The following is a 15,821-nucleotide window of genomic DNA, read 5'->3' as shown; positions in this document are numbered from 1 at the left end:
ACATTAGGAACGGAGGGAGTACTCCGTACTAGACTCGGAGGAGGAGACCCTATGAACCTCAGACTCCAGTACTTGTAGAAGAAGGTCGTACCACATTGGACAAAACATATAACAAGACCGAGACGGATATGGCTACAGGTATGGCGCAGCCCTAATAAATCATGGCAACCTGTCGACCGCGCCACGACGTAGACGACATTATTACGATATATACGGATCCAAGAGGCATCCCGGCGAGCGGCGCCCCGAAAAGATCCACCGTACCAATTCTAACTTGGACAACATGAGCGCCTTGATCAGGAATCTCCGCCCCGCGCTGTCCGGGCTACTGCGGTCCAAGCCCGCTATCCGAACGCCTCTTCCACTGCCGTCGTCGACCGCCCCGCGCCCGCGCTGCTACCACGCGCCGTCGACGCGGCGATCTCACGAGGTCCTGCAATCGGCCGGCCTTGGCCGCCTCTTCCAACGTGACTTTCTCGTGCGTCGACCACCGCCGTCGTCGCCGCATGCGCCAGTGGTCCCACTCCCACGCCCACGGCACTACTCCTCCAGCCGGCCAAGAAGTTCCAGCGACGTGAAATCCCAGATAGTCTTCGCGGGGGTCGTCATCATCGTCGGCGGCGCGGTCACCATCTGCTACGGCACCTTCGAGACCGTGCCCTACACCAACCGCCGCCACTTCGTCGTCCTCACGCACTCGGGAGAGCTCAAGCTCGGCGACTGGATCTTCACCGGGGAGAAGAAGAAGCTGGGCGACAAGGTCCTCCCTCCGTCCCACCCTGCTTTTGTCCGTGTCCACGGCATCGCCTCCGAGATCATCCGCGCCGCCGGACGCAGCCTCGCCGTCCACGATGACGATAAGCTCCTTGACGGCGAAATATGGGTCGGCGACGCGGCGCCGAGCCCCAAGAAGAAGGCTCGCTGGGGAGCGCCGCAGCAGCCGACGACCAAGCACCTCGACGGGTTCAAGTGGGAGGTGATCGTCGTCAACAATAAGCAGGTGAACGCCATGTGCGCGCCCGGTGGCAAGATCATAGTCTACACCGGGCTGCTCGACAAGTTCAGCACCGACGCTGAGATCGCCGCAGTGCTAGGGCACGAGGTACGTACGTTAGCTTGCAAAAACGTCTTATTATATTGTGAGACGGAGTACCTCACATTGGGTGCTCGTTTGTATCGCCTCGTATCGGCCGGCGGATTCTCTTGTAACTTGGTTGCCTCTTGCATCTTGTATAATTTTGTCTGTAGGTTGCGCACGCCATTGCAAGGCACACCGCAGAGGGGCTCACCAAGCACATGTGGATTCTCATGCTCACGGTTTTCCTGGGCATCTTTATCGATGAGCCAAAGATGATTGATAAGCTCGCCAAATACCTCCTCAGCCTGCCCTTCTCACGAAAGTATGTATCATGCAGCCTGTTGATTTAGGATTATATATTATTAACTTCCTTTTAAATGTTGTTCTTCATGCATGATCTTGTACAAGCTAGCTAATGTTACCTACATATAAATGCTACTTATGTAGGATGGAGATAGAGGCAGATCACATTGGAATCCTGCTGCTCGCTGCCGCTGGTTTCGATCCACGCATAGCCCCTAAGGTCCACGAGAAGCTCGGAGAGCTCGGCGGGAATTCATCATCGTTCAAGGAGTACATGTCTACTCATCCTTGCAGCAAGAAAAGAACGCGGCTTTTACTGGATTCCAAGGTCATGGACAAGGCCATGGCGTTATATACAGAAGCAAGAGCGAGAAAAGAAGAAATTGATCAATGATTCTTCATCTTGTATCAAATTAAGATGCAGTCTTGACATTTGCTTCCATACACAGCCACCCTTAAAAAATTGTAAAGGGTGATGGTTTTCTGTCCAAACACTTGTTATCCTAGAATAATTGAGATTGTATGAGCGTTAGGCCTTATCCCTACACAGTGATAACCGTATAGGCACATATATACATGACCTGGATATAATCGAATGTAATTTTGCACAACCTCTGTGTTGTACCACAACTCGCATTCTCTGCCGCCACCATATCCTACTCCTACTACATCGCCTTCTATCTCCAAATGCGCTACCTGGAAAGATACAAAAAACATCAGATGCAAGCACAATACCAGCTGAGCTTCCTCAACTAGGCTAGTAACGTTGTGTATAATCATACATGAATCCGGCCATATATAATGGATATCTTAAACAATGGTGAAGGAGATGAGGAAGCAAATAAAAAAAATTGCAGGGGGAAGAAGAAGCACAATTGTGTAGCCACGACCACTTTAGAAAGACTTCGAGAGACGCAAAAGGACTTAATCAAGGGTGATTGTGTGGTGTTCCAATGCAACATTGGTGGTTTCTTAGAGCTAAAGACATCATGCCACGCTCATGAGCATAGCTATGACGATGGCGGTAGGACCATAACGACAAGTACTAGTTGAAGCCAACCTCCAATCACCATTCCATTGTTCTTGCCATCAGTGTTGGCGCCTAGAAAGGAAGAATATTGTCCAGCGGTTTGTTTCTTTGTTTCTTTTGCTAATATAATCCTTTCAAGTTTCATCAGTTTGATTAATATGTACTTTGAGTAAGTTTTCTTTGTTGAACAAAAAGAAAATCTAATGCCGGAGTCCTCATCTAATATGCATGATGAAGCGCCGGTCAATTTCAACTATGCCCCATAGAAATTTTGGAGGGTTTCATTTCTTAGAAGATTTTCCTGTAGGCTTTGTTTGGTATGTAGGATTAGAAACCATCGGAACTATCCATATGGTCTCTTTGCATGCAATTCTACAAAAAAATTCATTGCTTTTGTGATAACTATGTCATGCACCTACTGTTGTAGAAAATTCCAAAAGAACAATCTAAGTGAGGATAAGGTGGTTTATGTTGGGGTCTGAGAAAGCAACTTGACATGCCAATCCTAAGCAACCAAACAATTTTGATTACAAAATCATGTGTTTTCTATTCCTATATAGGATTCAATATGCCATGTCATTCTAACCTGTGATTTTCCACTTCTTGTGTTTATAGAATCATGCGAACCAAATAAGCCCGAAATATTTTGTTAGATGTCGTCCACTTCTGAAACAATCGACCAAAAGAAAAACAGATATCGCCAACCATGTGAATGTGGATATATCCGGCATACCCACCTTTCTCTCAAATGAAATGCACCTTATAAGCTATACTTATAAGTATACTTTTAAGTAGGTTTTAGAGATGTTTAGAAAAAAATAGTACTTTTGTTCGAGAAGAAGGAACATTAATACTCACAAGTATTTGTCCACAAATTTTAGTTGGTACATCTAATACATATACCCGTGAATTGTCATGGGAGTTCCTAACTGAAAGGGTTACTTATGCAGGATTAGGAATAGTTTGTTTCATCGAACATCAATGGCAGACAACATTAAACCAAGTTGTGAAGGATTTTTTTGCGAGGGGTTAGAAAAACTCTTTTAGCTTCCATGCCCCAACACTCATATTTTGTCTCCCCCCCCCCCCCCCCCCCCAAGCTGTTTATGTCTAGCTCCGCCATGTTGAACATCGTTCGTAGAAATTAGTAAACATGAGTTAGTACCTAACTCAAAATGTGCACGCTTTTAATTTCTTTGAACCAAAGAATCCCTTCATATTATCTCTTCCTGAGACAACATGTTCCACGGGATTGCTCAATGGAGCTTTTCATCCAACAGTACGTGGAATTGCGGTCCGTTCAAGAACCAGACTGGGGGTTTCGGGACAAGAGGACTACTACAGTAAGCTTAACTTCATAAGATTAAAGTATTTTCTTCATGATGAGCTGAGACTAAGCTAGGATGAATTGTTGTTTCCATGCAGGGTGAGATTGTCCTGAGAACAAATCTGCCGATCGAAAAGCATGCCAGCGAGGTGTACACAATCAAGACCGGTGTACGAACTGTTTGTGCAAGCCATACACAAATCTGAACCTTATGTGGTGGAGGCAGTCATACCCAACCTGAGGTACATAGCACGGCATCCCAGCAATGAAGCAAGGGAGAAGTGGTCTAGGGTGGAATATGAGGTCAATGTTAGAGAAGACGGCGAAGTGTTCACGTGCGTGTGCAAGCAGTTTGAGCATGCGGGGTTGCTCTGCTGCCATGCCGTCAAGGTAAAAATTCTCTATCAATACTATCTTCCATCCATTGCTACTGCAGTATTCTTTTGCTCCTACCTTTATCTGCGACATATTGCTTGCATACACCCTTCAACACCTTCATGCTTTGAATTTTGTCAGGTAATGATCCACCTGGGCGTGCATGAGATACCAAGGCTACACGTCATGCCACGCTGGACTACCAAGCCGCTGCAGTGCCAGATGCACTGCCGTGGTGAACCGCAGGATGAAACGTGCCAGCAATGATAAGCTCTTCGGCCTAGCGCGCCGCGCCTGTGAGGATGAACGGTACTATGAGGTCCTCATGAGCGGCCTCGACAGAATGGGTCGAGGATGAATGTGTGTGTGAGCGCGTGTGAGGGTGTGGGGGTGGGTGCATGCGTGTGTGGGCGTGTGGTGTGCGCGTGCACCTCTGAATGACTGAACCTGACTGCGCATGAATGAAGTTGGGCAAACGAGTATTTTGCATGTTCTCCAATGGCCTGGCACCATGGTTGGTTTCCAAAGGGGCTCGCCCTTTGTGTAGGTGGTCCGTTTGTGTCCGTCGTGACACCTCCTGAATCCGCCAAACAAAACAGATTGCATAGAAACATTCAGTTTCGTACTATAATATCTAGTATAACACATCCTTTTGAAGGAATATGCTCAGGTTCAGAGTTTCTAATGGAACACAGAGCAGGTGCTGACTTACAGCTTCCTTCTCTGAACCTTCTTCAGTTAACTGAACCCCTTCTTCAGGAACAGATGCTTCATCGTCAGACACTTGTTCTGGAAGCACCGTGACGGACTGTGACATTATCATAGAAGGGAGACATGAAGAACCATAGATAATTAGCAACATTCGCATCCAGGACCTTAACCGTATCCATCAAGTCGCGGATGGATTGATAATGTGAGCTCCGTGCTTTCACTCCTGCTACTATTATTTTCTTGTCTAGTTACGATGGAGCGTCTGTTTATCCTGGTTCTCTATTTGAGATACGCTATATTCATTCAGTCAAGGATGATCATCATGTGCATTAGCATGCATGCAGGTGAATGGATTCTGCGGTAACAGAGGTTTAACAAATGGATTTTGAGTACTTCTGCTCATGGATGGATCGATAGTGTGAGCTCTGTACTTCTGGTGTTGCTGTTGTTATTTTCACGTCTATTTTCATGGAGCTTCTGTTTATCCGGTTGTCTATTTTAGATACACTAGATTCAGTTAAGGAGAACTGTAATGTCTTTAGATAGCTTAATTGGCGATGGGGGCATATCTGTTTTCAGTTCAGTCATCTGAAGTAGAAAAATTAGGGGTATGACAAGATTAGGCGAAATCGAAAAACAGCACAGTTTGTAGTATTTTGTCTTGTGAAGGTGAGTTGTTTATTCTGCTCTCTACTAATGAAAGTTTATTTCAGTGCATGTATTGAACGTTTTTCCTATGTATGACAAGATTAGGGGTACTTGAGCTTGCTATCAACACTACTTCCTGGATCACCTCCATTATCACCTGAATGGTCTCGCAAGCAGTCCCTTCCCTTCTTAGAAAAATCATAGAACTCATCGATTCAGTCCATCAGAATAATAAAAAACGGAGTAGTAGCCAATTTTCCTTCAGAAGTTAGATGTTAATGTTATATTGCCGCACTGTATAACATGGGTCGCAGAAGAGGAGGGTTGCATGAGTAAGGTTCAATGTGCCCTCCTGAATACCTAAGCAGTTTTTCTTGCTTTTACCTAGTCCCGAGTCCTAACCTTTTGTATATATTTTTTTCTGTTTGATTTGAATCAGTAGGGCCTTAGAACCCCGGGCCAAAAGGTTCTTTCTCATGGCGTCTCTGCCTCCTAGGGAGGCCCAGTCAAGAACGAACTGTCATTGCGCTCTTCATGGAGAACTAGATTTCGTGCTTTAAAGGCACACAACCATACAACTTCAATGAACAATCATCAGAAACATATACTTTCCAAAGTACAAATATGGTATGCTACAAAAGACAAATTGCATGAGTTATTTCTTCTGCTCATTAACCATCTGTTTCACCTTGGGCCAGATAGCATCGATGTCTGGGATGTAACTGAATATGTGGATGGATTATCTTGAACAGGCATGACTGAATTTGCATCGAAAGTTTCTATGCTAATTGCACCTTCCAATGCTTTGATCACGGTTGACATTGAAGGCCTTCGAATGCTGTCTTGTTGCAGGCACCATATTGCGAGTTTCATCATTTGAATCACTTCCTCCTTGTGTGAGACCATATCCTCACCATGCTTGTCAATCAGATCAACCAAATGGTTGTTTTGGGCCTTTTCTCGTAACATATTTATGAGCTGGACATCCTCCTCAGGCTGAGAGCTGTCAATATTTTTTCTTCCACTTACTATTTCCATGAGAACAACTCCAAAGCTGTAGACGTCAACTTTTTCAGTGATTCGCGAAGTTAACCATTCAGGTGCCAGATATCCAGGTGTTCCTCTCATCATAGTCACTACCTTACTTTGATCCCTATTTATTAACTTACAAAGCCCAAAATCAGCCACTTTAGCATTGAATTTGTCATCCAAGAGAATATTTTGTGGTTTGATGTCCAAATGAGCAATTATATGCCTGCACTCCTCATGAAGATAACATAGGCCTTTGGCAATAGCCAGAATGATCCTCCACCGGGTGCACCAATCAAGAGGGGCATTGTTATGGTGGTAATAGATCCACCTATCAAGCGACCCTCTTGACATATATTCATACACTAGAAGCCTCTCAGATTTCTCTGCGCAGAACCCAATCAACCTGACAAGATTGATATGTTCTATGCTGCCAATAGTCTCTACTTCTGCCAAGAACTCTTTCTTGCCTTGTCTGGCACCTTCCAAACGTTTCACCGCAACTTTCTCTTCACCTAATTCCCCTTGAAAAACTGAACCAAACCCACCGTCTCCTAGCTTCTTACTGAACCCTTCAGTGCATTCGCTCAGCTTTTCGAAAGAAAACCTTGTCAGCATTCCAGGCAATTGATCAAAATCAAATTCATCTTTCTCTTCATATTTCCCCCTCCTCTTTAGACAAAGACATATACCAGTGACAAGTAATAAAAGAGCACCAATAGCTCCAAGTGTAGCTCCTAACATCACCTTCGTTTTGTTTTCATCAATTTGCACCTTGAGGTAGGCAGTAGAGTTGTAGCCAACATCCTCATGCTTCATTGATTGCAAGGAGAAGACCTTTGTCACCCACACACATTCTCCATAGGAATCATTGTGGTAATAACTGAAGATGATGGCCCTACAGGAGCAGCTCTTCAAGCAGGCTTTCTTACAATGAGCCATGCTTTTGGCGTTCACTACCGTGTAGTTCTTATCAAAGTAAGAAATGGAGGGAAGGGCCAATAGTCGATGCCGTTGTTTTTCTTGACAAGAGATTGGAGTTAATGGTGTGCAACCAAGATGGGGCCGTCGTTCGTCCACCGCCTTGAAGAAAGTGTTCTCATATGGACAAATGCATTGGGCCCCGATGCATATGCCATACTCCCCACAAACTGTTGGGTAATCACAATCATCTATCTGCATTACTTCATACAAAATAGATCTGTCATCCCAGTCGTACAACCTCAAGTGTCCATTTGACTCTAGTTTCATGTATTGGTTGGATTCACTTGCTGGCAATGAGATACCACCAAACCTATCTGACTGCACAAAGATCGTGAGGCTTCCGTTCATGAATGTAACCCTTGTTAAATCATTTTCCTTCCTGTGATCGGCCACCGAGTAATAGAATGAAAAGTAGAGTTGTGGTGGTGTGGATTCAACATAAGCATATAATCCGTGTGGGAGTACTGTGATATAGAACTGATTCTTAGTCGTATTTGTTGCAGAGGCACTTGCTGTGAGCTTCATACCTTCTAGAAGTGACTGCCCACGGATCAATGTATCGGTAGGATGATCAAATGACTGCCACACTGTCGCATTTTTCTTGTCAAACAACATCAGATTTCCAGTCCCGCTGATCACCATGCCTGCTACAGACTGACCTGAGGTGCTGCTCGACCAGACGTGGCTACCATCAGCATCACGGAGGACTAAATTTCCGTGCGAGGTAAACTCGAGGGTGGCATTCTCCCTAACAGGGTGATCCCGGTTGGCAGACCAGACAACCTGCTCCAGAAAAAGCCGGTTCCTTGCATAGCTGACAACAGAAACAGCAAAGAGGGACACGTCGCACACGAGGGTGGAGGCACAAACGAACCCCGCGGCAAAGGCGAACCCGGAGCTAGAATTAGCTCCTTGTGGTACAAAACTGGTGACAGCTGGGTCCACGGTGGGTATATCATAGTAGGAGGAGGCGTTGTTGATCCACACCATCGAAGGTCTGGCCATGGAATAGTTAAAGGGCTGCGAGGTGGAGAGTAATGGCGCCGTAGTTGTAAGTACAAGGATGAAGAGATTGGCAGGACCCATGCCGCTTGGGAGGAACCAGAGTCTACAATTAAGAATAATCAGTTGATTCTCTTGGCTCATGATAAGCCGCCAAGAAACTGGGGAAGAACTAGTAGAAGATTAGAGCAAAATCACAAGGTCGCACCTTATGGTCCTGAGCTGCCGACGGAGAAGATCATGCCGATCACCGGAAAAAAGGATGGCCGGTGATCCCCGGGTTGCGTGCCCGGACTCGTTGGGAGCAATGTTTTGTGATTCTGGAGATGTCACTGATTTGCTCTGCTGACCCAAGACTTCCATTGGTAGTTGCCGAGTATGCAAGTCAACAAGTCTCTCTGTGGTGTACCGCTCACCACTTGCCTCTCTTATGATTAAGACAGGAAAGCGATGATGTGCTGTTCCAGTCAACAGAAACATTGATTGGTTGGCCCATTGCTAGGTAGTAGCCAGTACAAGTCTCTAATCCCTGTCGGCCAGGAAATTATTGATCTTCTCCAGTCGGCAAAACAGGTATGATTTATTATGGTAAGAAGAAAGAAAATCTCCATCATGCTTGACAAGTCTGAGCCCCTGCACTAGTACAAAATCAAGCGCATCTCTGAACTTCTTTCTGTGACAATGTGTAACTCTGAACTTGTTCGCTGCGTCGAAACCAATCTGCCCACAGGAATATAATCTTTTTATCCTCAAAATATACGTTTGATGACGAGGGCGTCTCCATCGTGCTTGACAGGTCTGAGCCTGGGCTGGTACAAAAATAAGTCTGCTAGATGCAGCTTGTTCAGAAATTCGGGTCGTGTTGGCCGTGGGTTATATATATCTGAACTTGCATACATGAGAAACCACCAAGAAACTGGGAATGAACTAGCACTTGCAGAGTAGAAATAAGATCACACGGTTGCACCTGATGATACCAAGCCTCTGGTGAAGAAGATGAGATTGCCGGAAAAAGATGCCGGTGTTGGGTGCCTCGACTCGCTGGGAAAGTTTTTTTTTTGGTGATTTTGGAGATGGATTGGTCTGACTAGTTCAGAAGTGTCGCTGACTGGCTAGCTGTACTCTACTGGGCCCAGTTTTCCATGGCAGTTTGTGGCCTGGATCACTAGTGTGTACAAGTTAGGAAATGTGTGCTCCAGTCAGCAAAAATCATTTTAAGGCAGAAGGGGTATCTCCATCATGCTTGCCAGGTCTGAGCCTGCACTGGTATGACTTCAGTTTGTGTCTGCCGTGTGGTGGGTATCTCTGAAGTCTGAACTCTGTTCTTCAACAATGGGTAACTAACTCTGAACTTGTCAACTGCGTTGAATCCAAACCAAATCAACAGATGTTTGATGAAGCTTTCACCTGTGAGGATGGCATGTGGGATCTGGAGCAACATGTCTCTTGGATGATGATGTCATATATACACACACACTTAATTGGTGATCGATCATCTTTTATGGTGCAGTACGTCTACTTAGGTGGCAATGCCACGAATCTTTGTGCCAAATTAATCGCATGTTTATGTCGAGCAACTATACACGCACGTACAGGTTCTCCCTGAGTGTTCATGATATTGATATGAGCTGAATACGCGACGAATTCATTGGTTGTTATTATTCATATATGTGACTAGTATATTACTCCCTCTATCTCAAAATAAATGTCTTGAGCTTAGTACAAATTTATACTAGAGTTAGTACAAAGTTGAGACACTTATTTTAGGATGGAAGGAGTAGTATATTATTACATTGTTATTTTTCGTAGTCTTTGTACATGTAAGTATGTAGCATTGCTACCGACCCAGGACGCGGTGTAATTCTTCAACTTGTCTTGTGAGGGAATTGTACGATTGTTTCAGCAGTAAATATTGCTCGTAACTCGAGTTATCATATATTTTTTCTTAGAACCAGTGATCATCATTTTTTCTATGAAGAATATCTAGTGATTATAAAATAATTAGTGAGTATCACTTTTTCTGAGGTAAATCGAGTGATCATATTTGTTTTCCTAAAAAATATTGGTTTTCAGGAAAATTGAGTGATATTTTTTTGTCAAACATCCTAGCCAAGAGGCAGGCCTCCCACTGGGCTGGGCTTCTGATCGCGACTCGCGAGCTCAGATGCCCATTCGCCGCAACAATTCCACAGGAAAAAAAAAGCTGTCACCTGGACGGCTCCTTCTCCCCTCCCGCGTCGCCGGCGCCACCGCAGACCCCAAAAGCTCCGACGACCCGCTGCCGCCACTACCCCGGCATGGTCACCCCGCGTGGCTTGATGAGCACTTCGACCTCCTGCCGCTGCGGTTCTACGCAGAACCGCGCACACTCCTCACCTCGCGCGACCGAGGGGTTCCTCCCGCGCGCCTGCGGCGGCGAGGAGCCTGCAGCACCGGTCGCCCGACCCTGCTTCTTCTCCAGGGAGCGTCTGCTACCCCAGGTTTGGTTCTGCATCAACCTCTGCCAGTTCAGTAAGTTCTACTGTACATCCCAAATGGAACTGTAGTGGGCTCTGAATCAAATTCGAATGATAATACTTATGCTGTTTAGTCTCAGTGAAAATCAAATTCGAACTTAGGGTTGTGTTTATCAGCCCTCCTGTAAGTTTGATTGCAGAAACCTTCATGGGTACATTGTCACTGCATTGGAAAGCACCGAAGCCTGTCTAGGCCAAATATTCAGAACACTAGGTATATCTTGCCTGCAATTCCAATTGTTTGTCAGTACATTGTGAGTTGCAACTTGCAGAAGAACATGGAGAAAGCCTCCGACCTCCCATTCTGCTCGGTTTAATGTAGCTGCTAACTTTCATCCCAATTCCCAGTTGAGTTTTATAAATTCAGCTAACTAAATGTCAGCTATTTTTTATGCCAAAAAATATGTCAAATGATTTCACTTCTTATGCATTTCCATAGAGTATGGTGTCACACCCAATCAAACATAATGGCAGGGGAGGGACACAAATCCATGTTGGACAGGAGAAGCATACTCATTGAGCGCCTGTCTCACCTTGGGACAGATAAGATAAACGCTGGAACAACACGGTGTTCGATATGTGGATGCATTATCTAGAATAGTCACTAACTAACACAGTTTCACCCTACCACAGCAGGCGCTCTCTCCTCTAAGCATTCTCCTTCCTTCAAACCATCTCCTGGCCGGTATCTTTTCTGGCATACGTCACATGGCACTACTGTTTTTTTTTTCAGCTCTAAAGGTATGAGTCGACAACGAGACACTTCACCGGACAATCAAACACACATATTGACTGCAAGTTGTTCTTTGACGCCATCCAAACATACTTCCAAAGTAGGACAAGATACAAAAGCAAAAACATACAAGTTAAATTTCTAAAGCACGTTAGCCACATGTTTCACCTTGGGCCGGATAATATGGATGCTTGAGCTGGGACCAAATATGTGGATAAATTATCTTGAACAGGCATGATTGAATTTACATCAAAAGTTTCTACGCTCATCCCACCTTCCAATACCTTGATCACAGTTGACATTGAAGGCCTTCGAGTGCTTTCGTTTTGCAGGCACCATACTGCGAGCTTCATCATTTGAATCACTTCTTCCTGACGTGACAACATATCGTTACTATGCTTGTCGATCAGATCAATCAATTGATTGTTTTGTTCTTTTTCCCGTAATAAATTTATGAGCTGAACTTCCTCCTCGGCATGAGAATTGTCAATATTTTTCCTTCCACTTACTATTTCCATGACAACAACTCCAAAGCTGTAGACATCCACTTTTTCAGTGATCCGCGATGTCAGCCATTCAGGTGCAAGATATCCAGGTGTTCCTCTCATCACGGTTACTACCTTGCTTTGATCCCTGTTTATTAACTTACATAGTCCAAAATCAGCCACTTTGGCATTGAAATTGTCATCTAAGAGAATATTTTGTGGTTTGATGTCCAGATGAACAATTTTTCGCCTGCACTCCTCATGAAGATAACATAGGCCCTTGGCAATATCCAATATAATCCTACAACGAGTGCACCAATCAAGAGGGTTGTTGTTATGATGGTAATAGATCCACCTATCAAGCGACCCTCTGGACATATATTCATATACCAGAAGCCTCTCAGACTTCTGTGCACAAAACCCAATCAGGCTGACAAGATTGATGTGTTCAATGCTGCCAATAGTCTCGACCTCTGCCAAGAACTCTTTCTTTCCCTGTCTAGCACCTTCTAAACGTTTTACTGCAATTCTTTCTTCACCTAATTTCCCTTCAAAAACTGACCCAAACCCGCCTTCTCCGAGTTTCTTATCGAATCCTCGAGTGCATTCAGTCAACTTCTCAAGAGAAAACCTTGTTGGCATTCCAGGAAATTGATCGAAATAAAATTCCTCATTTTTGTCTTCATACTTCCTCCTCCTTTGTCGATAAAGAGTGACCGCAATGATAAACAATACAAGAGTAGCAATAGCTACAAATGTAGCAACTAACAACACCCTTTTTTTGTTTGAAGTAGATGCAGAAATGGTGGGGCTAAGCTGCACCTTGAGGTAAGCAGACGAGCTGTAACCAAATGCTTCAGGCTGTATTGATTGCAAAGAGAAGACCTCCGTCAACCAATCGCATTTTCCAAGGGAATTGTTCCGGTGCCTAAATATAACAGCCTTGCAGGAGCAATTCTTCAGGCATGCTTGCTTACAGTCATCGATGCTTGTCGCATTCACAACTGTCGGTTTTTTGACAAAGTAAGAAATATTAGTAAGTGTGAAGAGTTGATGGTGTTGAATTTCTTGACAAGAGATTGGAGTTATTGGGGTGGAACCAAGATTTGGCTTCCGTTCCTCCACTGGCTTGAAGTGCCGTGAATTTGAATTGTTCTCAAGTGGATAAGTGCACTGTACGCCCATGCATATGCCGTACCGCCCGCAGACTGTTGGGTAAGCACAATAATCTATTTGCATTACATCATACTCCACGGGCCATGATATACCAGACTGTTCATACACCCTCAAGTGTCCATCTGAATCTAATCTCATGAACCGGGTAGATTTTGCTGGTGGCAGTGAGAACTGATGATATATATCTGACCGCACAGAGACGGTGAGGCTTTCATTCATGAATGTAACAGTTATTGGATCATTTCCTTTCTTGTCGATGGACGCCCAGGGTAAACGGTAGTATAGTTGTGGTGGTGTGGATTCAGCATAAGCATGTAATCCATCTGGGAGTACAGTGATATAAAACTGATTTGGATTCATCATATTTATTGCAGAAGTACTTGCTGTGAGCCTCGTACCTTCCACAAGTGACTGCCCAGGGACCAATGTGTCGGTAGGATGATCAAATGACTGCCACACTGTTGCATTTCTCTGATCGAACAACACCAAATTGCCTATATCGGTGATCAACATTCCAGCCACAGACCGGCCTGAGCTGCTGGTGGACCAGACATGGCTACCATCATCATCACAGAGGACCAAGTTCCCATCCGAGGTAAACTCAAGGGTTGCATTCTCTGTGACAGGGCGAGCCTGGTTGGCAGACCAGATTACCTGTGGCTGTGGAGTTGTGGCATTATTAAGGTTGAACCCAACATTCATGTAAATGAACACCGCAAAGAGGAAATCGTTGCATGCTGACTGACGGGAGGCACATGTGAACCCTGCGGCAACATCAAGTTCAGAGTCAGGGCGAGCTTGAGTTTCTGGTCCTAGAGAACGGGTGACGATGGTGCGGAGGCGGCTGCTGAAGCCGTGGCGTTGAAATTCGTTGTTGATCCAAACCGTCGAGGGTTTCGCCATGGAATAATTCAAGGTCTGTGCCGCCAAATGCAAGGGTGCTGCAGCCGCAAGCACGAGGAAGAAGAGAACGGCAGGACCCATGGTGCTTCAAACCGAAACTGTAACCAGTAAACCAGTCAGTTATTGGCCCTATGGTAAGCAAGCTCGAGATGAGCTTTGCCTTTGCGGAGTAGTACAAGCAAAGAACACAAGGTCTAACCTGTACTGCACCGCTGTGTAGAAGATGGTCTAGCCAGCGTGGGTGGCGCCTGAACTCTCTTTCTGGTTATCCGTTCTCTTCTCCAGTACTTCTCTGCAGTTTTTGTTTTGTTTTTGACAGTGCCCAGTTCTCAAGAGTTTGAAAGATGGATTGCACTTTTTCCGCTTTTTTAGAGAATAGATGGAGGTGACTAGTTCAAAAGCTTCACTGCCGGCCTTGTGCCGGCCCACGGTATGTCATTTGTTTACATGGTAGTTGCAGCTGCCGGCCCAAGGTATGTCATCAGTTTACATGGTAGTTTATGGTGCCGGCCTAAGTTATTTCCATTTCTTTACATGCCAGTTGATGGACCTGGACTGTGCATCAACAAGTGTCACCTGCAGCTCGTCCCTGTTGAAACATGACGCCATGTTATTCATCCAAAAGACCAAGAGAGGTTCATTACATTCTTTTGCTAGAGTGTAAGATATATATGGGAATTTATGTGAGTGGGTTCAGTGGAAATAAATGTGTTGCTCATGATCTCGAGCTACTAACAAAAGACCTAGTCTGGACGAATTCTACATGATTAAATTTGTAGGATGAAATTTCCATTGGTTGTTCCCTAGGAAAATCCAAAAGATTACATGCCAAAGTTTTGAGTGGGCGTAAATTTTTCTTTGGAATGTAGTGCAAAGGAATAATTAGAAAATTCTCTAGATCAGAGAGTCCCTAATGAGGATCTTGAATTCTTAGCGATTGAGTTTTAGTGCAGTTGAACCATGGTGTTTTAGCGGTGGCGCCGAAATACTACATTTGAACCTGCAACTAAAATGTATGAGAATGTGATGTATGCTCAAAAGAATTCAAACTCACCTTCTTGCCTACGGCACACTAGTTATGTTTTTTCCTTCATGGCCGGTATTGCACATATCTACTCCCTCCGAAATGTGTGTGTGCGGCGGCAGCCATTGATGCGATGGAGGCCGGCTCCCGCCGATCTCCGAAATGTGTGTGTGCGGCGGCAGCCATTAATGCGATGGAAGGCCGGCCAAGAAGGTAGCTCCCCCACATGTACAAACACAAAACACTTTTACTATTTTTCAGTCGTCTGAAAACAAATTCGTCTCAGGTCGTTTTTTAGTCCGTCCGATTCGCACCAATCTCAGTGATTTTCGTTTGTCCTCAGTTGGTTGTGGGTACGAGGCGGACCTTTTTCTGTGTTGTTGGGCTTTCGGGTTTGCGCGTCCATGGTTTACGTTATCCGATCCGCGAAGCGCCAGGTGTTTTTGAGTTTTCTATTCAGTCTGTGGGGCGGCGGCCTTTGTTGTATCTGAGGAGGG

At 45.1% G+C, this 15,821-nt stretch overlaps 3 protein-coding genes across 3 annotated transcripts; 1 reads left to right on the top strand and 2 right to left on the bottom strand.

The window, feature by feature from the left end:
- The first annotated feature begins 171 nt into the window (after positions 1–171).
- On the top strand, positions 172–2,044 carry LOC123131386 (mitochondrial metalloendopeptidase OMA1). The gene is made up of 3 exons (XM_044551075.1): positions 172–1,102; positions 1,249–1,400; positions 1,526–2,044. The coding sequence occupies exons 1-3, from the start codon at positions 284–286 to the stop codon at positions 1,773–1,775; spliced, it is 1,221 nt and encodes a 406-aa protein (XP_044407010.1). The 5' UTR covers positions 172–283; the 3' UTR covers positions 1,776–2,044.
- Positions 2,045–6,047: 4,003 nt separating this feature from the next.
- Positions 6,048–8,868, bottom strand: LOC123129068 (G-type lectin S-receptor-like serine/threonine-protein kinase SD2-5). The gene is made up of 2 exons (XM_044549215.1): positions 8,696–8,868; positions 6,048–8,593 (listed from the first exon to the last, which is right to left on the bottom strand). Exons 1-2 carry the CDS (start codon positions 8,848–8,850, stop codon positions 6,157–6,159), a joined length of 2,592 nt encoding a protein of 863 aa, XP_044405150.1. The 5' UTR covers positions 8,851–8,868; the 3' UTR covers positions 6,048–6,156.
- A 3,032-nt stretch (positions 8,869–11,900) lies between these two features.
- Positions 11,901–14,381, bottom strand: LOC123131385 (G-type lectin S-receptor-like serine/threonine-protein kinase SD2-5). The gene has a single exon (XM_044551074.1). The coding sequence runs from the start codon at positions 14,379–14,381 to the stop codon at positions 11,901–11,903; it is 2,481 nt and encodes an 826-aa protein (XP_044407009.1).
- Positions 14,382–15,821: the final 1,440 nt, after the last annotated feature.

This window comes from Triticum aestivum, chromosome 6A (assembly GCF_018294505.1).
Source record: "Triticum aestivum cultivar Chinese Spring chromosome 6A, IWGSC CS RefSeq v2.1, whole genome shotgun sequence".
Classification (NCBI taxonomy): domain Eukaryota; kingdom Viridiplantae; phylum Streptophyta; class Magnoliopsida; order Poales; family Poaceae; genus Triticum; species Triticum aestivum.
The sequence above is the reverse complement of the archived record's forward strand: the minus strand, read 5'-3'. Positions and strand labels throughout refer to the sequence as shown.